General features: G+C 38.8%; 2 protein-coding genes and 1 long non-coding RNA gene across 3 annotated transcripts; 2 read left to right on the top strand and 1 right to left on the bottom strand.

The window, feature by feature from the left end:
- Positions 1-645: 645 nt before the first annotated feature.
- Positions 646-14372, bottom strand: LOC134821390 (uncharacterized). Its single transcript, XM_063832132.1, has 5 exons — positions 13788-14372; positions 13384-13595; positions 12417-12729; positions 878-952; positions 646-732 (listed from the first exon to the last, which is right to left on the bottom strand). The coding sequence occupies exons 1-5, from the start codon at positions 14370-14372 to the stop codon at positions 646-648; spliced, it is 1272 nt and encodes a 423-aa protein (XP_063688202.1).
- Positions 14373-19374: 5002 nt separating this feature from the next.
- On the top strand, positions 19375-22012 carry LOC134820897 (uncharacterized). Its single transcript, XM_063831545.1, has one exon. It carries the CDS (start codon positions 19432-19434, stop codon positions 20824-20826), a length of 1395 nt encoding a protein of 464 aa, XP_063687615.1. The 5' UTR covers positions 19375-19431; the 3' UTR covers positions 20827-22012.
- On the top strand, positions 22013-24650 carry LOC134820898 (uncharacterized). Its single transcript, XR_010160945.1, has 4 exons — positions 22013-22562; positions 22745-22810; positions 22992-23151; positions 23275-24650. It is a non-coding gene; the product is annotated as an uncharacterized LOC134820898 (long non-coding RNA).
- Positions 24651-26003: the final 1353 nt, after the last annotated feature.

The following is a 26003-nucleotide window of genomic DNA, read 5'->3' as shown; positions in this document are numbered from 1 at the left end:
CATTATTTTCTATTTAGTGTGAAAATATGAGCTAGAACGGACATAATCTCGCTGAGTTATAGCTGTTTGAAATTTATGATGAACGCGCGGGTGCCAATTGATAACAACTAAATGCTTTTGCGCGTAGTGCGCGTCGAAAATTTGGCAAAAACGCTTGCGGAGTGAAAATATTCAAACTTCGATAAAGTATATAAAGTGGGTACTTCTCGGAAAGGAAAAATTTAGGCAAACACGATGTGACTATTTTTGGGTTGATTTAATACAACTGCAAAAAATTATTCAAACTTCAAGCAAAAAAGTCAAAATTTTACCACTTTTTTGGATTTTTACCCCCAAAAAATAGAGGGATTTGTTTTATTTTTATACCATCTTGTGCGGCTGTCTTTTAGCTATCTTCATGCAAGTTTTGCCGACATGCCAACAAAATTAACTTGCTCAAAATATCAAAAAACATGGTTTTTTGGCCTATTTTTGGCCCAAAAATCGGTTTTTTGCAATTTTAACCCCAAAAAGTCAGTCCAATCATCTTGAAACTACTTTTAATCGATTCTACGGTCAAAAATACGTCCAGTAAGGTGTATCTGGGGTACCTAGCGTATCGAGCAGACAATGCCCGTAAGAGTCTCTACTACGATCTAGCCAGTACTATTCTTTTCTGGAGAATAAAATTCCCGTGTCCGCACTTGCAGCCGGCTCCTCGCTCCATAATAAATCGCTGACAGTCTTTAAGTCCTGTTAGAGAGCACAACTTATAATTCATATATCAGACCAATACGAATGCAATTGTTTATAAACAACCTTGAAGAAATTTCATTCAATTAAGATGATCGAGAGCAAATAAGAGTAAATAATAAAATATGCCATCAATCAAACTTACCACAATTATGGAAGGGTATCCCTCGTTCGATTTGATGAGCAAACTCTCCACAGTGTCTAGATCTTCTTCCTTTATCTGTAAAAGAGACAGTTAATATCAGTGGCGTAACGTTGCCTGTTGGCGCCCCCCTGCCGAAAAAAGCGCCCCCCTGTTGGCACCCCCTCCCCTTTTGGTGCCCCTCCCTAAAATTGAACAAATTAGGTGATTTTAGAGAATACGCCGGTAAAATCTATAAAAAAGTGTTTATCTAGAGCAAAACGCGCAGTTTTGCTAGTACTTTAGTTAAGTTTTCGAAATTGTCCCACATTCAAACGACGATTTGGCGCCCCCCTAAGACGGCGCCCCCCTGCACAGCGGGGTCAGCAGGGCCCTTCGTTACGCCACTGGTTAATATATATACATATCACCGGAGACTCGCGGGCGGAACAAAATATTGCACGCGCACGCGCGTGCAATATTTCATATGTCCCCGAGGGCGCTAGCCCGAGGAGGACATATTTTCGTATAGCACGGAGGGCCCATCGGGCCCGAGTGCTATACGATTTTTCCGCCCGCGGATCGAGGTGATGTGGATTATATCCACCAGCGGGCGTATTACAGTTAATATATAATTTTATAAATAAACAATGGAGCTTGTATAAAAGTCATCTCTAGAAAAGGTCGCCACTAATTGTTGTAACCATGGTAACACGTCACGTGTTCAATGTAAGCCAATCATAAAGGGCTGTGTCGTATATAGGGGCTGGAGATGCACTGCATTCCTGGGCCGTGGGAATAATGAATGTAATGTCAGTGACGATGAATATCAATAATATAGGGGGATTATAGTGCTGATGTGTATTATGTAGTGTGTTATAATAACTTTGATATAAATCAAAGTATCATGTCATCTGCTCACGAGCTGCATGGCCATGAGCAGCCCTACCGGACACAACAATAAAATGTATTATATAGTCAGTGTAATAAGGAATTTCACATGGAGACGATACAGAAACTGAAAATATTTTAGAGAACTCCGGGCTATATTGCTACTGGTCAAATTAAATGTCACTTGTTAGCGGGCTATATCGTGAGCGGGCTGTAGAGATATCGGGCCCTTTGACAGCGGGCTGGTGAGAGCCCGCTATGCGAAAAAGCGCACGCTGGTGGATATAGATATATCTATAATATTATATGGATCGACGCCGTGCCACTGGGCCACCAAGGCCTTAATAATGAGAGCCGGATATATATATATATATATATATATATATATAACCACTTTCTTTTGTTGTGTAGAAGTCTAGCCAATGAAATATATATATATATATATATATATATATATATATATATATATATATTCTAATAACGCATGTAATCAAATATATCAATTCTTTATAAGAATATAACACATACAATGAGATTATTTATTAATAGATTATCTTACCAAATCTTTCAGCCTCTGCATAACCCGTTTTTCGAATGTCATGAATGTCGGATCGGTTTCTCCTAAAAGTTTCTCTTTGCAAGGAAAAGTGAGAGATGAGACAACTAGCTTAACAGACGAGCACTTTAATAAGTAAGAGACCAATGCTTATATCTTTTATTTTACAGTTACACTCACATCACACGCAAATTCACATTTAGTTTCACAAGCATGGGAGCTCACCTGGTCCAACGAGCTTGGTATTTATAATCACTTATACTGCACTCTCATGCGGCTTCTATATTAATATAGAAAGTGATACAGTGTCACTTGCAACTATAAGTATTATGTTTGGATCGGTTTCTCCTAAAAGTTTCTCTTTGCAATGAAAAGTGAGAGATGATACCAAAACCTCTTTGTATGTTCTAATTGTACAGTTGTTCAATTTATAACGTTACCACGACAACCTCTCCGCTCGTCAAATGATGTCAAAACGTCGAAGGGAGTCATGCACCAAGTGTAATGCAAGTATTTCTATCTACACCCCGTCAGCTATGCAGAATCATCAAGCTTCTCGTAGCTGTAAAATAATTCAATGTAGTATTTGCCACGTGAAATACCCATTGTTAATGCAGATTGAACATGGAACACAACATAATAAAGAATCGCGTCACATTGGTACTGCGTGGGGGTTCAATGATGTATTTGTAGTGCCGGAATCTGTGATAGAAGAAGACTATAGAGACTTGTATATTCGCCACAAGAAATACATCAAACCGTCAAGGACAGTTAGGTCTCTAACTGCTGTATACAATTTTCAGTTGCATCATTTATCAATCGAAGATATCAAGGAACATTTGCTCTCTGTGTTCAGAGACCAAAAAACAGCATTTAAACTGAAAATTTCACTTGCGTTCATCTTGAAAAACAACGAGGATCAGTCCTTGCATTTTTATTATTCTTCACAGAACAACCAGCTTCTATTCAGTGATCCACATTTTGTGGGTGACCTTAACGACTTGAGTACACTGACCCACAAAATTGACGAACTAGATCTTTTGAATCATGTTAATTACCCAAGCTCAAAGTTTTCATTTGTTCGTATAACCAATGTTAGTTTTTTCGTATCCAGAGTATTGAGGTGTCCCATTGGTGCGTCAACTCAATTACCGACCTATCTTAAAAACAATAAAGGTTTAATTGGTCTTGTATCTTATCGGGGTACCCCGTATAATGACAATCTATGCTTTTTTCGATGTCTTGCGCTGTTTCAAGGCGCAAAAATCACCGCTTTAGAGCGAAAGGCTAAAGAGCTTTTTGATTGCTATTTGAGAGGGATGAGTATTTTAGCTTCAGATTTTACTGGAATTTCACTCAATGAACTGGAAGATGCTTCTCGAATTTTTGATGTCGGCATTTACGTTTTTACTCAAAGCGAGACTGGTATCACAGAAAGTCTTTATAGAACCCTTAAAAATGATAATGTTATGCATCTGAATCTATATAACAATCATTTCAGTTATATCAAAGACTTGAATAAATTTTCACGTAGCTTTCGCTGCGGCAAGTGTAACAAAACATTCCCAACCATGTTTCGTCAGCAACGACACTCCTCTACCTGCGACGCCGCTACAAGAGATGTTTACGTTGGGGGTGCTTTTGAACCAAACAGAACAGTCTTCGATAAGCTAGAAGATTTTGGCGTTGATATTTCTACTGAACTACGCTATTATCCGTACAGAGCATGTTTTGATATAGAATGTGCTCTAATTCGAGATACTGGCGTAGACAATTCAGCTAGAGTTGAGTTTAACGCGAAACATCTTTTGGCTAGTATCTCAGTCTGTTCAAATATCTGATGCTTCTCATGAGCTAATGAGAGAAGGATTTGCAGACTACTTAGAGGCTATCCACCAAATTGATGACGAAAAATTGGTGGATCGATTTGAGAAATATCTACAGCAGTTGCCGCTGCTATCGTTTTGCGGTCAGAAATTTGATATCCCCACTATGAAAACTCAACTTTTCTCAGTTCTCCTCGAGGTTGAGGACATAAATTACATAATAAAACGGGGAGCGTCATATTCGGCCATATCCAGCGAGAACTTTTTGTTTCTGGATGTAACAAACTATATGGCAGCTGGGTCAACATACGACCAGTTCGTTAGAGCATACGGTGCGACACTCCCAAAAAGTTTCTTTCCGTACGAATACTTTGACAACCTCGAGAAGCTGACGTCGACTGTGTTTCCACCTTACACTGCATTTTTCTTTCGTTAAAGGATGAGGGGACCTTAGAATTTACTTCCAAATATTCGTGTTTAAGTCCTGTGAAAGTGTGTAGAATCAAAAAATACGCCGGACTGTGAAATCGATAATTCGTGCAATATCACGCCGCGCTCCTATTGGCTGATAACAATTTTGGGCTGTGACGTCACTTATGTGTTAAGACCAACGTGCGCGCGCACCCTTTTATTTGCTCGCTAACTAAACCACAAACTGCTATTTTGTTTTGACTTGTTTGAAACCCGATATGGACACAATTAAAAAGAATGTATGATGTAGTAGAAGACATTTTACTAGCTGGCCCTTGGCGCCTCTAGTCCTATCTGAGTACGCACGTGCGGTTTGACACTGCGCGTGTACCGGCCTTTAGTTGTACACTCATTTATAATTTACCGTTTTAGTTTGCTGTGACTTGAGTGTAAAGCGTAACGAATGTGGATGTGTTCGTCTGCTATGCTTGGTATAAATATAATATTGCTTGGTGTAATAGTTGCAAATCTTGCTTACGTTATAAGTAGTGTCACATAGTGAGTTAGAACTTAAAAGCTTGGTGCTTAGTGCTTGTCCAACTGAAATGAAGACATGCATTTCATACCTACCCGATCCATTTTTATTAGGACCGTGTTGTGTTGATATGACATGTTGATATATCAACTGTGGTACGAAACAGGGAGTTGCTAGGTGTTACGTTGGGAGCTATAAATATACATAATTTACATGCCTTTCTGTATGACTTCAATCTTATTCCAGGTGTATCTCGGCTCATGGTTATCGTATGGTGATAATTCTTTTTTCAACCGGTCATAAAAAGTCTCCTCTCCATTGGTTATAGGCTCGTTAGTATCGTAAATTGTTAATTTATTCTTAATTAGTAATTTAGTCGGCCCGCACGCTCATTTTACCTGTATTTCTATATGCGCGGATCAGAGCAACTCACATAATTGACGTCACAGGTTCAAATTGTTTTGGCTGGATATCTCGGCGCGCGAATGAAATACAACTTTGCGGATTTCACTAAAGTGGTTTAAACGATTAATGTAATAAAAGGATTTGCACGAGAAAAAACTTTTTCTAAGGTCCCCTCATCCTTTAAAAATGCGAAACACTTTAGAGCCTACTCCCGATGAGGTGTTGTCTGTCGAAGAAAATCAAGTAGCCAACAGCTTTTCTCAGCTCGAAGAAAGCCGAAGTCTATCATCGGAACAAATCTCGCGGGTGGCTCTATACAGATATCAACAGCTCAATCAACTATTTGTCGACAATCAGTGGACATTTGGAGATTTTTTAGCTTACTACAACAATCGGTGAGTATCTATATATATAGCAGGGATATGGGGATCCAACAATGCACCAAGCACCTGAATGAAAGAAGTAGTTATGATCAATTGTTCAGTACAGAATGCATTATTAGTGCTCTAGAAATCACTCTTGATTACAACATAGCTTCGTTCAACGGTATAACATACCGTCAGGAGCGTGGAGCGGCGATGGGTCCTAAGAACTCATGTGAGTATGCAGATTGTGCAATGGATAAGATCGATATTTTAGTTAATGAAAGAGATTTAGAACATGGCCCGCCACACAGACCAGCATTCTGGGGTAGGTTGCGTGACGATATATACATGGCCTGGCCTGGTACTGTTGAGGAGCTTCTACAATTTATGGAATGGCTCAATAGTATCCATCCGGACCTTGTGTTTACTTACGACTACTCTAAGGATGGTGTTGAGTTTTTAGACACCTATGTCTATGCTGTTGGCGATGTTATTCATACCAAACTTTACTCTAAGCCCAGTGACACCCACTGCTATCTCATCCCCACCTCATGTCATAGGAGCCATGTTCTCAAAAACATACCCTATGGTGTGGCGAGGCGAGTGAGGCAGAACAATAGTGAAGACACTAATTTCTTAGAGCAAAGGGAGGTATATACTGGTTACCTTGTAGCCCGTGGTTACCATTCTAGTATTGTAGACGATGCTTTCAACAAATTTAGTGATATAACCAATAGGAAAAACTTGTATATGCCCCTAAAAATAAGGATGAGACGACTACTTGTCTAATACCCATGGTGATGGATCAGAATCCAGCACTTCCCAACATGGGGAGCATTATTCACAAGTATAAGCACCTTCTTAATCTCGATCCAGCCTTGAAGAAGCTAGTAGGTACGTGCTGACAGTGTATTTGTAAGTCACCGAAAGAATCAAACTATCGGTGGCATGCTTGTACACAATAAGTATCGTGCTAGTGGAACTGTAAGCAGTGATAGAGATGGAGAAGCCACTGCTAGTCAATTTCTTGAACCAGACGCTGCAATATTGCCGGCTGTTCGGAAGGCTGACAACGCAGGGTGCCATGCCTGTGGAAAATGCTATGTTTGTAAGCAAAGTTTCCTGTCCCCTTGTTCCAAATTTAGTAGTCACCATTCTAAACAAGTTTTCCCTATTACTAAATATATAACTTGTCAGAGTAATAACCTTATTTATTTAATGGAGTGTAGAACTTGTAAACAGTCGTATGTAGGATATACTACTTCTAATCTCCCTAAGAGATTTTCTAATCATAAGAGCCACATTAAGAAAGGTATCAGAAGTTGTAAGTTAGTAAATCACTTTTTAGATATTGATCATGATTTAGATTTTAGTTCAGTAGCCTTATATAACTCTTCACTTAGTACGCACCTTTCTGTTATTATAGTGGACGCTCTTGAATTTAAACCTGAAATAAGTCAAGCAGATAGGGAAAAGGCCATGGAAGCTAGAGAGGGGTTCTACCAGACCCAATTGAAAACCCTTGAGCGTTATGGGGGTATGAACACCCTCGATAGTAACCACATCCTTTTTAAATCCGCTGGAGCTTAGTGTTTAGTTTATTTATTTTATTTGACATGATCTCAGCCTATTAACCCGTGTTTAGTTTACAATATTGCTATCAGAGACGTGTTACATTCATTACTATTTATATATTTTTACTGCTTGATTCAGAGAAATCTAGCTTTTTCCGAGAAACTAATCTTTAATAGATTAGATAAAATGTACGCAGTTATTCTTTTTGTTTGATTATTACTCAGTATTTTTTAGTTTTGTACCGTTTTAAGTCACATAGTTTTGTACGTCTTCCTAAGACTTGTTTTCCTTTCCTAGTTTGTAAGTTATTTTAAAGATTTGTGAATATTCCAGTTGCTTTTAGAACAATTTTATCTCAGATAACGATGTTTAATAAAATGATGCAAAGACTTATTTCGAAGATCTAATCAACACCGACTTTTAATGTGTAGGAGTACAGCTACAAAATATATATATATATATATATATATATATATATATATATATATATATGTACAATGCTCCCCTCCCGGGTAGAGCACTCTTGAAACTGGATTTCTCCAAAAGAAACATCATATATATAAAAAAAAAATTGACTTTTATATGATATGCTTTAATATTAATCTTTCCACAGACACTTGCATTTTGATGTTTACTTTCACCTCTGCATCTTTTGTTTATATCTTATGATTGAATGAGACTTACTCACAAATTTCCCATCTCAGTATTGATCTATTTTTGTCATGTTTTTAATTTACTTCATAGAACAGTTATTTTAATAAACTTGCTTTCAGAATGAGACATGTAAAGATTACACAATCGATAGCTTAATGTGAATTTCGTGTTTTACTGTTTCACTGAATGTCTCAAATATATATATATATTATATCACAACCGCTTTCTTTTATTGTGTAGAAGTCCAGCCATGAAATATATATACATATCACCGGAGACTCGCGGGCGGAACAAAATATTGCACGCGCACGCGCGTGCAATATTTCATATGTCCCCGAGGGCGCTAGCCCGAGGAGGACATATTTTCGTATAGCACGGAGGGCCCATCGGGCCCGAGTGCTATACGATTTTTCCGCCCGCGGATCGAGGTGATGTGGATTATATCCACCAGCGGGCGTATTACAGTTAATATATAATTTTATAAATAAACAATGGAGCTTGTATAAAAGTCATCTCTAGAAAAGGTCGCCACTAATTGTTGTAACCATGGTAACACGTCACGTGTTCAATGTAAGCCAATCATAAAGGGCTGTGTCGTATATAGGGGCTGGAGATGCACTGCATTCCTGGGCCGTGGGAATAATGAATGTAATGTCAGTGACGATGAATATCAATAATATAGGGGGATTATAGTGCTGATGTGTATTATGTAGTGTGTTATAATAACTTTGATATAAATCAAAGTATCATGTCATCTGCTCACGAGCTGCATGGCCATGAGCAGCCCTACCGGACACAACAATAAAATGTATTATATAGTCAGTGTAATAAGGAATTTCACATGGAGACGATACAGAAACTGAAAATATTTTAGAGAACTCCGGGCTATATTGCTACTGGTCAAATTAAATGTCACTTGTTAGCGGGCTATATCGTGAGCGGGCTGTAGAGATATCGGGCCCTTTGACAGCGGGCTGGTGAGAGCCCGCTATGCGAAAAAGCGCACGCTGGTGGATATATATATATACAGCAGGGTGTCATAATTATTGGCGCGTAGACAATTTTGCGTGAAATTTTAGCTTACCCAAGCTTTTAGAAACGATCATTACTTGACTTCTGAGGGTCAGTTTCCTATGGAATCTTGATCATTCGGTAGATAATCTTTTATACTACAGTTCAGTCTAAAAACGAAGTCTGAAAGAAGTTAAATTTCGTCGATAATTACGACGAAAGAGAAAAATTTTGATTATTGGACTTGAAGCCTTCGGCTGCTTCCTCTGAATTCCGGGATGAGTCCGCCCGACTATATTTTATTGGGTCAGTTAGAGGAGAAAGAGAGCTTTTATAAAATCTATAGTTTTCTATATGTTTCGCTATCGCCTGAAGAGCTGTGCACTTTAGTCTAAAGAATAATTTCAGAAAAAATTCACCGAAAAAAAATTACACATAAATCCCTTACTCCTTCGTAAATCTAACCAAGTATGGAATCGACCCTTTAAATAACGGCCTAAATTATGGGTTTTGACGTACATCAACACAAAATTCTGAAATTAAGAAAAAGTTCAAACGATTGTCTACAAACCAGTTTTTGAATTTTGTAATTTCGACATTCAGAAGTAAAGTTATGACCCGTCGAAAAATATTGATTTCATCATAAAATACACATAAAATTTCAAACACGCCAATAATTCTGACACCCTGCTGTACATATATATTTTGTAGCTGTACTCCTACACATTAAAAGTCGGTGTTGATATATATATATTTCATGGCTGGACTTCTACACAATAAATATATATATTCCGTGGTTTCCGTCAGCAAATTAAAGTTGCCAGATAAAATTTGAAAATTTTTAATGTTATTCTTCAAAAATATACCATTTCAGAGATGTCGAACCTTTTCTTGAGGCTGTCGAAAACATGGCGAGATATTATATTGATCGTGGCGTTGATATATTTAAAGAAGCGATATCTGGTAAATTGTTTCAACTTGAATCAATAAATTAAAAAAAAAAAAAAAAATTGGGTTTTCAGAATTCTACAATTATAATTTTTTCCCGATCCATGACTCAAAGTGCCGAAGGCACAAAAGAGTCAAGGACAAGGGTTAGCGAACGAGGTTTTTTTGGATATGGTAGCTTTGCGACCGTGCCTGCGAGCGTGAGCGCGACCGTACGTGCCTGCGCGCATTGTTGTCGCTGGTGGCAATATTTGCTTTGTATTCTACTAAGTGTAAAATGCGCTCCCCATGGTTACACGATTCAGCTATAAATGCGACCGGGACACGGAACTAACTCTTTTCCCTCGATATTTTCACACAAACGTTATAAATTACATTTTGATTAAAGATATGAGATTCAAGTTATTACTAATTGCTATTCTCGCTTTTTCTTATGATTTTGGACCTGGCCCTGGCAATTTAATTGAAAATGAATGTTACCATGATTTAACTATTGTTTGGTCCTGTGTGGTTGATTTTGTTATGGCTGTTTTAACCCCCCTCGCTCAATTATCCGCTGTAGTGATTACAAACATTCACTGTTATGTTAATAACATACAGTATATTTGGATACTGTTTCTGCATCACTCCGTGTATTTCTCTCACAACGGGGGTGGTGTTTGTAAAGGTTTCAGATTTAGGAGGCTGTTCTTCGTGTCAAACAGGTTGAGTGCGGCGTTAGTCACATCCGTACTCTTGTCGGCTGCTTTCGTGGACATCCGCATGCTCTCTACTACAGGTGATGAATTTCACAATTTTATCTAGGCAACGGTATAAATGAAACACGCCATAATTTATAAAAGAATAATATTATTAAACACTTTTATTAAATTTTATTTACAAACACTTATTACAAACAATATCATACTAATATTTAACCAGGGTTTTATAAATTGATAATAATACTGTTTCTCTCCTAGGTTTAACGCTCTTTGAGTGTGATACCTGGATTGTTTTGTGCACACCCCAGGAATTGTTTATTGTTCGCAATTCAATTCTGCCACAATGCAATCTGTGGTCAGGTGTGTGCACTCTGCTGTTATTGCTCTCTGGAGATATTGAGTTAAATCCAGGCCCAACCACATCATTTGTGCAAACTAATGATAGAACCGTGTTTACTGACAAGAAGGTTAATTTCTTTATAATCTTCTGTGCTCCTTTATTTCAAGTATTCGCTTTCAATGCAATTGTTAACAATTCCATTTAAGATGTTTAATTAACCCCAAATTTGATAGATGCACTTATCACTAATATTCCCTATTTATCAGGTCGTTGTTATTGGAGATTCGATACCAAAGTATGTAGGGGATAGTACCAATGAAACAGAGAAAGAGAGGTTTGTGGATTCATACAAAAGTTTAGAAGTCCTTGCATGTCGAGGCAAGGCCATCTCGCAGATTACTGACTGTGTGTACAATCTCAGACGGGCAGTTGTAGATTTACAGGCTGATATCGTTTAAGTTTTGCTGGGCACCAATAACATCAGTGGTCGCTCAGCTTGTAATCAACAACAGTTTGCAGCTGCTTTCAATGAATTCATTGATGCTGTTAACAATAAATTCAAACGTGCTCATGTTATTGTCAACATCATAATACCTAGACTTGATATTAGCCCTACCTTAATGGACAAGTTAGCTGCTTTCAATAAGGAAATACATGGTCTTTCGTTTAGGCGTGGATGTACTGTAATTTCATCCCCCTGGGACACAACTAGAACAGATCCTAAGGTCTATCTGGCTAAGGATAAGCTTCACCTTAGCTATCGTGACAATGTCATGTTGAAGAAAATCGTGAAAGCAAATATTCACGCTTACTCACATGGCATCTCCTCATTGCCACATGATTTACTCTGCTATGTCGAGGATCGTTTCCAACCAACGGTTATGCCCCTTTCTTCTTTTCCCAATTATGTAAACAATTCCTGGGACTCGACTTACACGGGGTCATCTAAACCTCCACCAGACCCTGCACCTGCTCCTATTGCTTCATTAACTCTTCAACCTGTTACTGATTCTAAGGAGGAAGCATCCCATTCACAGTACTTTCCTCAACCCGTCCAAGTCCAACTTAGGACATACGCTTCTGTAACATCTCACAGTTTATCTGTTGATCGGACCACTCGCCATTACCATCTCAATTCAGATACTACCGTTGCTCAATCTACTCGAAGTCCTCTTCCATCTGTGGGTTCTCATACATCCATACCAGTCACTGTTCCACTAACAGCTCATCAATACGATGATTCCACTCATTTGACCACTAATCCTGCTGTTTCGGCATCTGCATCGGCAACTGCTTCTGCGGCTATAGCTGTTATTCAAACATCTACTCTACCAGCTCCACCTACCCCTACTGATTCTGCTCCATCACTTCTTGAACCAGCTCCAACTACTCCTATACCTAACCCTGTTCCTGCTACCCCTTCATCACTTCCTGCTCCAACTGCCCGACCAGATGCTACCAATGCTCCTCCATCTGATCTGCCTCCTGCTACATCTGCTCCACCTACCACTGTATCAGCTCCTTCTCCTGCAGACCCTCCTTGTGCTTCATCACTTCCTGCTCCAACTGCCCGACCAGATGCTACTAATGCTCCTCCATCTGCTTCACCTGACCCTATTGCATCTACGTCATCAATTTTGTCCAAGTGCCCAGATTGGCTTCGTAAAAGGTTAAGTTATTACACGAATTTCCTATCTGCCCGTATTGTACAGGAGGTTGAGAAACTGCTTCTAGCAAAGGTTGCACAGGGTATGTTTGTTAGACAGGGAATCAATTCTTCAAAGGTCCTTCTTTTCGGTGAGCATAAATATATTTATAACAGGGCCACTATGCATCTTAGTCCTATCCCTATTCGATCCTATCCTATACTGCAAACAGTTTTGTTCATGGTCAATATTAAGCTTTCATCCAACTTCAACAGCATCTTGGTTAATTTCTACGAAGACCCCTCTGTCATCTTACCTTATCACAAGGATGATGAACGACACTTGGACAAGTCTGCCAAAATTGCTACGCTCTCCATTGGGGCTACACGTAACATGGATTTTGCTGCGTGTAAAAAGGAGCGCCCCTCATATAGTCAGCAGCTTCTCTCCAATTCTTTATTTGTCATGCATCCTGAGACACAGGTATCTTTTTTTCATCGTATTGCGCCCGGAAGTTTCTCTCGTCATTCCCTTGGCTACCGTTTCAGTCTCACATTCAGAACGCTCAAGCCAAGATCTACTTCACAGCCCAGCACCCTTGATAAGAATGAACGGGTGTCGTCATCCCGCCCTCTTTCTTCACAACTCACCACCCTTCATAAGAACAATGGCATACTTGTGTCATCATCATCGTCCGTTTCTACAGCTCCTTTTGTCCCCACTAATAGTTGCAATTTAGATTTGTCACTGCCGCCGTCACAACATTCTTCTCCATCAGCCTCGTCCCCCTGTTCTCCTATATCTGAACAACCTTCACTGCCACTGTCATCCCCTTCACTAATAACTGAAGAACATTCTTCTCCACCAGCATTGTCCCCCTATTCTCATACATCTGAACAACCTTCACTTGTACTGTCATCCCCTTCAATGCTGCCTGCAGAACATTTTTCTCCACCAGTATCGTCCCCCTGTTCTCCTATATCTGAGCAACCTTCACTTCTACTGTCATTCCCTTCACTAATAACTGAAGAACATTCTTATCCACCAGCATTGTCCCCCTATTCCCATACATCTGAACAACCTTCACTTGTACTGTTATCCCCTTCAATGCTGCCTGCAGAACATTCTTCTCCACCAGTATCGTCCCCCTGTTCTCCTATATCTGAACAACCTTCACTGGCACTGTCATTACCTTCACTAATAACTGAAGAACATTCTTCTCCACCAGCATTGTCTCCGTCTTCTCCAACATCTGGACAACCTTCACTGCCACTGTCATCCCCTTCGCTGTTGCCTGCTGAACATTCTTCTCCGCCAGTATTGTTACCGCTACTTACACCATCAGAAGAATCTTCACCGCCAGTGTCACTCCCAACCGTTTTCAATCTACGAGAATCTTCACCAGTACCATCCTTCTCGCTACCTACTTTAGAACAATCTTTTCCACCAGTATTATCCCTCCCACTGACATCACTACAACAATCCAATCCGCCGTCACTGCCACCATTACAACATTTTCCTTTACCAGGATTATCCCAACCACTTCCACCGTTACAAGAATCTTTGCAACCAGCGTCAATCAAATTAATTCTTTCATCATCCGATGGATTTGCACTACCAGCACTTGTACATAATCCACAACCTTGCCGTAACATAATGTTATTTTTGTCAGCCCAGCACCAGCCTGCACAGCTGGGCCATTCTATCACCTCAACAGCTTTTCCCCTTCTATCTTCAAAGATAGATCACCCAACTTTACCTAATGTTACTGAGTTACACAGTTTTTGTAATTCATATCAGCAGTGGGGTGGTGGGGCTAAAAATCGATTTGTTGATGATGAAGCTGCCCACTCCTCTGACGATACCCTAGACATTGACAGTGATACATCTGACTGCATCTTCGACGACTTTATCGACGACACCCCTATCTCACAAGAGCATGTTCCCTTTTTTGACCCGTACAATGACACTCAGACAGACGAGTATAAACATCAGAGAAGAGACAAGTCAAAACATAGAAGGCTCAATTTTACACAGGAGGACAAACAGAAGGAGAGAGATAGGCTACAACGGATTAGACTGAATAAGCCGCTAACAGAGGAGGAAAAACAAAATAAAAGAGACAAGGAAAAACAGAGGAGACTGAAAAAGACGCTGACGGAGGAGGAAAAACAAAAGCAAAGGGACAAGGCTAAACAGTACAGACTGAATCTTACAGAGGAGGACAAACAGAAGGAGAGAGATAGGCAGAAACAGAAAAGACTGAATAAGACGCTGACAGAGGAGGAAAAACAAAAGAAAAGAGACAAGGACAAACAGGATAAACTGAATAAGACGCTGACAGAGAAAGAAAAACAAAAGAAAAGAGACAAGGCCAAACAGGATAGACTGAAAAAGACGCTGACAGAGGAGGAAAAACAAAAGAAAAGAGACAAGGACAAACAGGATAGACTGAATAAGACGCTGACAGAGGAAGAAAAACAAAAGAAAAGAGACAAGGCCAAACAGGATAGACTGAACAAGACGCTGACAGAGGATGAAAAACAAAAGAAAAGAGACAAGGCTAAACAGTACAGACTGAATATGACAGAGGAAGACAAACAGAAAGAGAGGGATAGACAAAAGCAAGCTCGTATTCGACGGAAGCTAACTAAAACGGAGGGGTTGCATAACATATCAGTTGAAACCATCACACAGACAATATTGTCACCCCTCTCATCTACTCAGACTTACACCTCACCCCATGACTCAACTAAAACAAGCAATTATGACAGACAAAAAGATTCTCAGTCACCACCGCGACCGTACAAATTGTTTACTTCCCCATTACCAAATTCTGACAGAGCCACAACTCCTACAACATCACTGCCCTCTCCCAGACTTACACAATCTGCAGAATCTACTAATGAAGCCCCAGATGGTCATGACAAACCCGATTTTGAAGTTATTTCAGCCTTCCGTAATTGCAATACTTTACATTTTCGTCAAAATGTTGTCAAATTTGACAAAACATCTGCCAAATCTGGGAAACAGCAAACTTGGATTTGCAAACGGTGTAGCAGTTATCGCAAGTCTAACAAAATTTGTCCACTGGCTACTATACCCATGAAACTCGAAACTGGTTCATTACCAGACAATCTTGTCATGAATCCAACAGAGACCCGCCTTGTAGCAATGCGTATCCAGTTTATGAAAATACGGTCTTTACCTGCTGGTGGCCAACGTGGTATTAGGGGCGCGGTTGTTAATGTTCCGATTGATGCCCAGGAAAGTTGTCTCAAACTCCCTCGGAATATTCCCGATCTTGGAGTTCTTAAGGTTAAAATTAAGCGTGATGTAAGCCACAAAACTGTTGTTTTAGTTGATGATGTGGACCCTAAGAAATGCATTAATGTCTTAATATGGTTAAAAAAGCATAACCCACTGTATACTTTCACTGTACTGAATGACGATTGGATTAAAGGCAAATACAATGACCACCAAGACTTCTTTAACGTACATTTTGCAGACAATGCTCATGTTATCGCTTCATCGCTGGTTGACGAAATTGTAGCAAACATATGTAATGAGGGTACATACGACCAACTGCCCTATGAGCATTGTATTCAATATAAGGATCCTCTGCAAAATTTTATCCACGAAGTTCCAGTTATGGACTTTGCACCAGGACAAGGGAAGACACCGATACCTGCCTTATCTGACTCGTTAGCAGAGCCTTTATCATTTCCAAACCTGTTTCCCCTGGGGAAAGGCCATTTTCATGACTCAGATAGGCAAGCCTTGATTGCCAGCAAACTTATCCCAAAGTTAAGTAGAAAACAATATGCTAAACATCACCTTTACTCTGCAGATAGAAAATTTGCCATGGATCCTGAGTACATATTTTTCACGCAAGCATGTGTCGAACGTGAATCAATATACAATGCTGCATCAATACACCTTCAAAAGTCACGCAAAATCAGCACAGATGGTATTAGGTTGACAGCCGGTCTTTTTACTAATAAACTCATAAGCACAGAACAACTATTGAACAATATTGATGCATTTCGTTACATGAAGGACGTTAAGGGCACACCTGCATTCTGGCAGAGGGTAAAAAGCGATGCGTTGGGCATGGTAAGTCAATTGGGTACCTTCACATGGTTCTTAACTTTTAGTTTCAATGACTTGGTTTATTCGATTCCAGCCATATTGACTTTGATGGGGATAGAACCTTCCGATCAATTACTAACGGACATTTCGTGGCATCGCAAACATGAGCTCTTGCGTACTGATCCGGTTATAGCAGTTCGCATGTTTGATAGATATATTCGTAAAATAATATCGTTCCTTCTCGAGAAAAAACAAATTCTTGGCGCAACCGAGGCTTATACAGGCCGTGATGAATTTGGTGACAGGGGCTCTCCACATTTTCACATGATGTTAAAGTGTATTGGAGCACCTATAGTTGGGGTGGATTCTATTGAAACTATAATAAAGTATATAGACAAATACATCACTACTAAAAAACCTACCCCAGAGGAGGATCCTGTGCTTAGTGCTTTGGTAAAACTCCAAACACATTCTCATACAAAAACTTGCAGAAAAGGTGTTGCTGAAGATGCTTGCAGATTCTTCTTTCCGAGGCCAATTTCCAGAAGAACTATCATTGTAGATGCTGACGGAAAAGAGATGACCAATGCTGACCTACACAATATATCAGCAGACAGGAACAAAGGCCGAAAAAGTCGTGTCATCTATATTAGGCAAATCGGAGCGGAGCTTATAAATCCGTACAATGAAACGTTGCTTCGTTGCTTGGAATCTAACATTGATGTTCAGTATATTGTGGGGATGTGGGACATGGTCAATTATTTAGTTAATTATGCGACAAAAACTGAGAAGGACGTTTGCGATGCCATGAAAGACGTCAAAAATAATATTATGAATGATGAAAACAAGAATGCTCGAGACAAATTAAAATCACTAGGTAATGTTTTCATTGACGCAAGGTCTGTTTCCATAAAAGAGTCTGTATTCCGAACAACTGACCTACCCATGAAATTCTCGTATCCTAAGGTGATTTTTGTGCCATCAGACATGCCTGATCAACGCCATGGTATGTTAAAGTTCCGTCGTGACATGGAAAATATGCCTCAAGACTCTGATGACATATTTATGAAAGGGTACATTGATCGTTATCCACAGAGGCCTGATTCTTTAAAGGACATGTGCTACAAAGAATTCGCTGTAAATTATGAAAAATTTTCTAATATTACAAAATCTAATGTTGACCGAACTATTCAGTTGAAGGACGCAACATTGGGAACAATGATTAAAAGGACTGGTCCTCAAATTGTTCGTAGTCACACACCATCTAGAAAAACAGATCCGGAGAAATACTACTATAGCAAGATTTGTTTATATACTTTCCTTGGACTGATGAGGCACAAATATTGGGGAATTATACTACAGTTGAGGAGTCATTTGTTGCAAAATACGATGTCATAAAATCAAACATGCAAAAATTTGAACACATTGATGAGGCAACCCTTGATTCTATGATAAGTGAAATTACCGAAGATATTTTAAATTCGCACGTGCCCATCAATGTTCACGATGACAAACTTGATCCGCGTGGTCTCGCAAGCCATCCACCAAACAATTTGAAACGTGAAGAGGATACTGAAAACTTCAAGTTCACTTACGAGGAGCCACCAATTACCGAACAAGAATACAACAGTATGGTCAGCTCTCTCAATGAAAAGCAACGTGACATATTTTCTATGATTCAGACTCATGCTCAGAACGCGAACGATGGTAAGAAAGTAAACCAACTTATACACTTCATAAGTGGAGCCGGTGGTGTTGGTAAATCATTCCTCATTACAGCTATAAGGCACTGTATAAACCGCACGTTTAAAAGAGGCTCCCACAACTCTGCTGTTTTGGTTTCCGCCAGCACTGGTGTTGCTGCCGCCCTCATAGATGGACAAACTGTTCACAAGTTACTTCAACTTGATTGCCAAGAGGGTGGTTTTTTTAATCAAAAGTCTTTAAATTCTGCAAAAAGAGACAAAATGTTCAACTCCATCTTTAAGCATGTTAGGTACCTCATCATTGACGAAGTATCTATGATAGGCAATACAAATTTAAATCAAATTCACAGCAGATTAAATCAATTATTCGGGATGTCCGGCACCCAAGACTATTTTGGCGGAATAAACATCATTTTTGTAGGAGATCTCTTCCAAATTCCACCCGTGCAACAAACTAAAATATTCGATCCGAGGGGCCTTGCAGCACTCGGTGTCAATTTTTGGAAAGATTTCTGTACCTTTTCTGAGCTGACTGACGTAGTTAGGAGCAAAGGGGACGCGCCCTTTACTGAAGTTTGTCATCGGCTAAGGACTGGACAGCATACCGAGAAAGATGTTAGTTTACTACAGTCAAGAGTGATACCACAATTACCAAACGTTAGTCAACTCATGGACAGTATGCTTCTATTCTCTACAAATGCAAAATGTTCTGAGCATAACAAGAAGTGTGTTGACCACCTTACAGCTACCACCAAAGTTCATAACATTATAGCCCATGATAAGTTCTCTAATGAGCAGTTTAACAATAGCAATCAGACTGACGTGACAAAAAAACATCAAAGACTATGTTACTGACGACATAAACAAGACCGCTGGACTGCCAACCTCAATTATTTTAGGGCTTGGGGCACGTGTTATGGTCCGTGCAAATATCGACGTGAATGACAAGTTATGTAACGGTGTTTGCGGAACTGTGAAGCACATCAAATTCAAAAATACCCCAGACACGTCTAACAGCAACAATGTGTCTGTGAAAGTTATAGACAAGGTATATGTCAAATTTGATATGGAAAAAGTTGGTAGAAAAATAATGCATTTGTGTAACAAATTTTGCCATCAAAATTGTACACTAGCAGGTACAGTGCCGATCAGTCCTGTAGAAAAACAGTTCAAGTGCAAAAAGGTTAAGAAAACAAATGTATGGCTAAAAAGGTACCAGCTACCACTAACATTGTGCTGGGCCTCAACTATCCATAAATGTCAAGGAGTCACCTTGCAAAATGCATACATAGACCTCTCTGGCATAAATTGGAAGGCGGGCATGGCCTACACAGCTATATCACGACTCACTTCGATGGCAGGTTTGTTTCTCATCTCTTTTGATAAAAGGTGCATAAGAACAGACCCTCAAATAGTAAGAGAATATAAACGTCTTAGATCCTTGCATCCTTTCCAGTTACATGATGCAACAAGTGACATCATTAAATCTCCTATTATTCAACCGAGTGAAAGTCCACAGAGTGAAAGCTCCCTTGCAAGCACTCGATTATCTTCACAGAAATTACGATCCCCACCAAGCCCTTCAAGTAGGCCTCTTTCCAAAAAACAACGAGTTGAAAGCCCTACACTACCAAACAGTAAACGGACTTCACCAGCATCTCCCATCATTAACGGTAACCGCAAGTGTCCTCGGTTATCTTCACCTGCAATGGCTACACCAAATTCGCCATTTAACAGCCTATTGTCAAAGGGTAAGGCTTACGTCATAGACTTCAACGATGACCCGCAATCCAGCCGTTTTGCCACACAGTTGGTCACACTGGGTTTTAATGTCCGGAGGACAATAAATCGCTTCCAGGAAGGTGTCAGCTGTGGCTACATAGCAGCGCGGGTTATTGCTAAATTGAATGCGGCTACTATTTCAAACGTTAACTGTTTCGATATTGATGTATTCGACTGCAATTACAATGGCACAAACAGTGCTGAACTAGACATGGTAGCGGTGGCAAATATCCATCTGGGGTTGCCTGGTTCCAAGCCACATTTTTTGTATGCTTCACAATGCCTTACTTTGATTACTTTTTACTCCATGCTTTATTATAACAAGTCTATAGCAACCTTAAATTTCCATGACCTCAATATAGAGCAACCGTTGAGTAAAACTAGTTTCACACATAAACTCAATCAAATTGTCGTACAAGACAAGGCAATTCCACCTACTTTTTTTACAGTTAATGCATCGGACCAGCAAGGGACACACTGGTTTGTGGTAGTTATTGAAATACCTTTAGATTCGCAGAATGAGCAGTAGGCCTATATTATCGTCATTCCCAGAGTACAAGTTTACAACAACAGCAGTAGTATTATACAGTTGGACATGAAATCGTTCTACACGCTAATTAAGATACTTCATTACCATTCAATAGCAGCATTACAATTCTGGTATACTCTGCTGATTATTATTGAGATAATTATACTCATACATCATTAAACATAATATATTAACTTGTAATACAGTAGGCTGGGATTATACACACAGTCAGTAATCTGCCCTATGTAGGTCAGCATATCGTGCAAAAAGATCACCAAGTCGAATATTACCTGATAAAAGTGAACTAAGGTTGTGTTAGACATTTTGTCCCTACATGGGCTCCCGGCCGTGCGTCCTTGTAGGAACTGTGGGGCCTTCCGAGTGATAGGGTTACAGTGACTGTTAGTAGGGAAAGTATGAAGTTTATACCAGTAGACACAATTACCGAACACAGGGCATTGGCTCGACCTCCAAGACAGGGTATCCGTGAGGACCCTGGTCGTAATCAGCTCTGCACTGCTCCAGTGTATCCTGATGCCTGAAATCTTGGACACTGTCTACGTACGGGGTAGACGGCCACAGACGATTGCCTCTATTGCTACCTTAGTTCACTTTTTGATTACAGCCAAATATTCAAAGTTGAGATGATCTACATTTTTGACACATACCTTGCATTACCTATCATTTCTTCCCGGTATTCAAGCTCAATCTGAACAAACTTAAACAGCTCTAGCAATAATTCTTTTGGTCATACTTGGTGTTTGATCTTTAGATATAAGTTTACAACAGACTTGTCTTTTACGACATCTTTTCAAGCATATTTTTCACCCAAACATCGCTGATTATAAGTTCACCGTAATAGTTGTATTATTACACTACAATTTATTACTAATCTTATTTAAATCATTCAGTGTGATTTGTATTATTTGTATATTTGTATCTTTACATATAAGTTTACTACAGACTACTATTTAACGATGTCTTTTCAAGCATATTTTTCCAGCCATTACCTACTATTCAAGTAAATTTCTGGTATGTTTAGATAAAACATCGCTGATTATAAGTCCAACCGTAATAGTTGTATTATTACACTACAATTTATTACTAATCTTAATATCATCACCATGATTTGTATTTTTTGTATATTTGTATCAATAACTGTAGATTAGATGTATTATAAGGATGCAGGTGGAGGACGTCCGATTGTGCTACCCGTGGGCACAACTCGTGTAATCCGGTAACAATGGAGATCGTCTTTGACTTCTGTTGGCAAACACTCCACATATAGGTAAGTTCAGGTAAGTTCAGGTAAGTATGACCTAATTCCTATATTTCAATGACTTCTGCAGTGGACTATATACAATACTGATGCTCGTAACAGCCACAAATGTTACTGGATACTATCACCTAATGTCAATATCTAAAGATAAATACTGATATGATCATATTCTTTACTTTCCTCTAACATTCTTATTCACATTATATTATAACAACTTCAGTCCAACATTCCAATCTAGGTTAGTTTATCTCCACATACTTCGATATATTTTAAAACTTACTCACTAATATACAATAATGAGATATACCCAGTTCAGCTAGTGTGTTCTGCACTTCCACAACATTTTCCAACGTTTGCTCCTCTAAACAAGTACGCTGTCCTCTATCATTGGACGTTTACTTCGTTGCCCAGGATTGAATCAACATTCTGCAGAGTATGTAAAGCACATCTTCCAACGGTAATGAAACCTGATTTGGAAAATTTGATATTAATTTACAAATAAATCTGCAAACCACTTCCATCTACAAATTTCACCACATGGCATGATACCTAACATAACTCCAAAAATGCCATTATATTAAAGGTATGTACATGATTCAAGATTATCCTCAATACTTACATTACCTCAATGTTCTTCAGTCGGAACACAACTTCCCATCAAAACAACCAACTATGTCAGCATTTTCAGCCACTCCAACAACGCCGGTAACTTTATGCAACCTTTGTCAGTCCTTAGTTAGATACCAAGTTCAATAAAGCTTTCAAAACTCTCTGAAATTAAGATCATAGTAAATACCCTCTCGAGATAATAATTTTGTCACACCAGCTCCACGAAGCTACTTCAAAGACAAAATGTATATTAAAACTTCACAAACCTCTTTTACAGGTACCATTTAGGACGCACTCTTATACTCAGCTCAGTACACAATCATCATAGGCAATATCTACCACTTATCGACAGTATCAAACACACTCCACAGTCCACACATATCGGCATGTAGTTCATATCAACAAATGCTATGTCCGGGAATTTCATTAATGTTAAGGTTTGTTCATTAACAAATTATTACAAGAAATAACCGTACTGAAACAATTCCTACAAATGTAATAGGTCACTCGTTGTAGTTGTGACACCCTACAACAGGCATTTCAAATCATCAATACTTCAGGCACCACAACAAAGTCGGATACAACAGCAACTAACAATAACAAATCGAATGACTACAAATCAATAGAAAGTTATAAATTTTCATGTTTTTTAACAACATCACCAGCTGGTAACACTCATACTACTTCATAACAACATCAGAAAATGGACGATCAGGACAGCTCACACACTCACTTTTCAATTATATAAGGTCACCATCACAAACACTCCAAAACACTGTGCAATGATATTGCACCCACCTTACCTTCAACTGCAGTTTAATGATTTTTCTAACCAGTCCCGCCATTAACTTTAATAATTATTTACAATAATATGTTAGAATATATTTGTTAATTATGGCGATTTCTGGCATGTACATACAGTTGGTCATGAAAGCCTCAATTTTCTCTCCGCATAATGACCATAATAGTTATCTTTAATACATGTAGACATATAAATGTTGCTACAAATATCCACACGAGTAACGGTATATATCTTATTAGCTATATTATGTTCCTGGTTTACTTACCTTTGCAATTGAACAAAATTGCAATATCCTACACCTAACTTTTGTTTAAGCTACATTATTTATGATGAACTGCTTTCATTGGTGCCTGCGTGATTTTCTAATCTAACTTTTCTGCTGGTGACCTATATAATAGTTGATACAATTATGATGACTGTCAAATATTCAGTGTTTATGAACACTAGCAAAAACACCACTTCATCACTTGTCAGTGATTTTCAACTCTATCAATCACCAATTCATCATTTTCCAGTACTGCAGTATTTTCAACACTACATCATTTATCAGTGTTTTTAAACACTAAAAACCAACCCTACATCATTTATCAGTGTTTCTCAACACTGGACCAAACAGACCAAGACTGCTACCAATCAGTGAAGCAACCACAATATTCAGATAACTCTATCGATGTCCTAATCTGAACACATATACATGAAGCCAACCAACAACTCCTCATTCGTTAAACGCAGTCATCATTCTTGTATCAATAATATTAACCTGCGTCAAGAAACGGTATCGTTGCCTATAAAACTTCGACTCAACTTAGTCTTACAAGATTGACTAATCTCCACTGAAACAGTTCCTCATATTAAAGACTAAGCTTTACAAAAAGTACAAACTGATACTCCGTATTAATTGTACACCGCCCAGTTCAAAGTATCTAACCAGATGTGAGGATATTTATAATAACATACATTCAACGGAATGTTCGCGTAAAACAAGTACGGATTTGGCATATTTTACCCCATTGAGGCTCACATGACCAACCTTAATATATGATATTATTTGATGTAAAATAAAGAAACATTATTCACTAATAGAGTTCTCCTCGTTGCACTAACTTTAATATTATGATACATACAAAAATTGTCTCATTGTTTATCAGAATACACCACAAATTCAAATTACCGACCGGCTGTTTCTAATGCATTCTCTAACGCCAAACGGCAACAACATAACACGCGAACAAGACTGTACAATTGTATAACTTAATGATCATCAATTAGTACATTCAATATCCTATCCAGCTTTATCACGCAATATTTAGATTGTGTCCACATCATTGGCTAAGATTTTCAGTATAACTATAACGTCACACTGGCGCAGTCCAATCACAAGGGTAGCATGTATCACGAGTCCATTTTTTATCCAACGCGAAACAATCTTCAGGAATATTACTGACTAGATCGCGCGGCTTTTTCAACCTTAAATGTACAATTATCTGCGCGCGGCTTTCCACTTTCGAAATTTAAAATTTTATTGGCGAACGTTAATGTTCCGTTCTACACGTCAGCTACCCATAACTTTAAAGTTTAAAATCATTCATAGCACAATAACAGATCATTATTTGAATAACACACTTTTCGCTATCGTTACCTGGGGACCCCAGGCTATTATATTATGTTCATAAACATAAAGATTCGGCGGAATGACAGACTGAGCGCCGCCCAGTAACGCTATCACAGTTACTCACCAGACTAATGTTCAATTCATTATTTATATTTCAAACCTTGCCTCACCACAACTTAGTTTTACTTTGGCGAACCTCAGGCTATTATGTTCATAAATATATAGAATAGAGATTCGGCGGAATGACAGCAGACAGGTTCAGCGCGGCCCAATAAGACTTAATTGTTAATTGCACTTAAATTACAACAATTAATATAATTGTTCAATTCCAATTTACTGCGCAGTGCAACCCAGTAGTTCAACATATTACATATTACAAACAATTTTGTCAACAAATCTGTCGCGTCGACAATTAGAATTTGTTGATATATTGAGTAAAAGTTATTTAATATAGTTTGACCATTTATATGCAGTATGGCTATTATATAGGAAATATATATGTATATAGGAGATATCGCGGATCGGGAAATTGAGCGGTCGCCCACAAAAGAAATGCGGCCGCATTTCTTGTTAAATCTACCGACATTTACTTATGTCGATTTTAAAATAGATAAATAAATAACGAATGAAAAATAAAATAAAACAATTCAGTGCCGGGCATCTCAATCCGACTGGCTTTCAAAGGAGTTACAGACTATTTTCACTTGTTTTCGAAGAGACATAGCGACCTGGTGAAACTGTTTCTAAGTCAAAACGTTGGTGGTCCGGCTTTGATATTCGACCGATTCCAGGAAGCTGGTGCTACAACAATTGGGCATGCTAAAGATGCGCCAATTACACGAAAAGTTTTAGGCCTAGGTAAGATTTATTATTAT

Source organism: Bolinopsis microptera, chromosome 9 (assembly GCF_026151205.1).
Source record: "Bolinopsis microptera isolate Bmic1 chromosome 9, MBARI_Bmic_1.0, whole genome shotgun sequence".
Classification (NCBI taxonomy): Eukaryota; Metazoa; Ctenophora; class Tentaculata; order Lobata; family Bolinopsidae; genus Bolinopsis; species Bolinopsis microptera.
The sequence above is the reverse complement of the archived record's forward strand: the minus strand, read 5'-3'. Positions and strand labels throughout refer to the sequence as shown.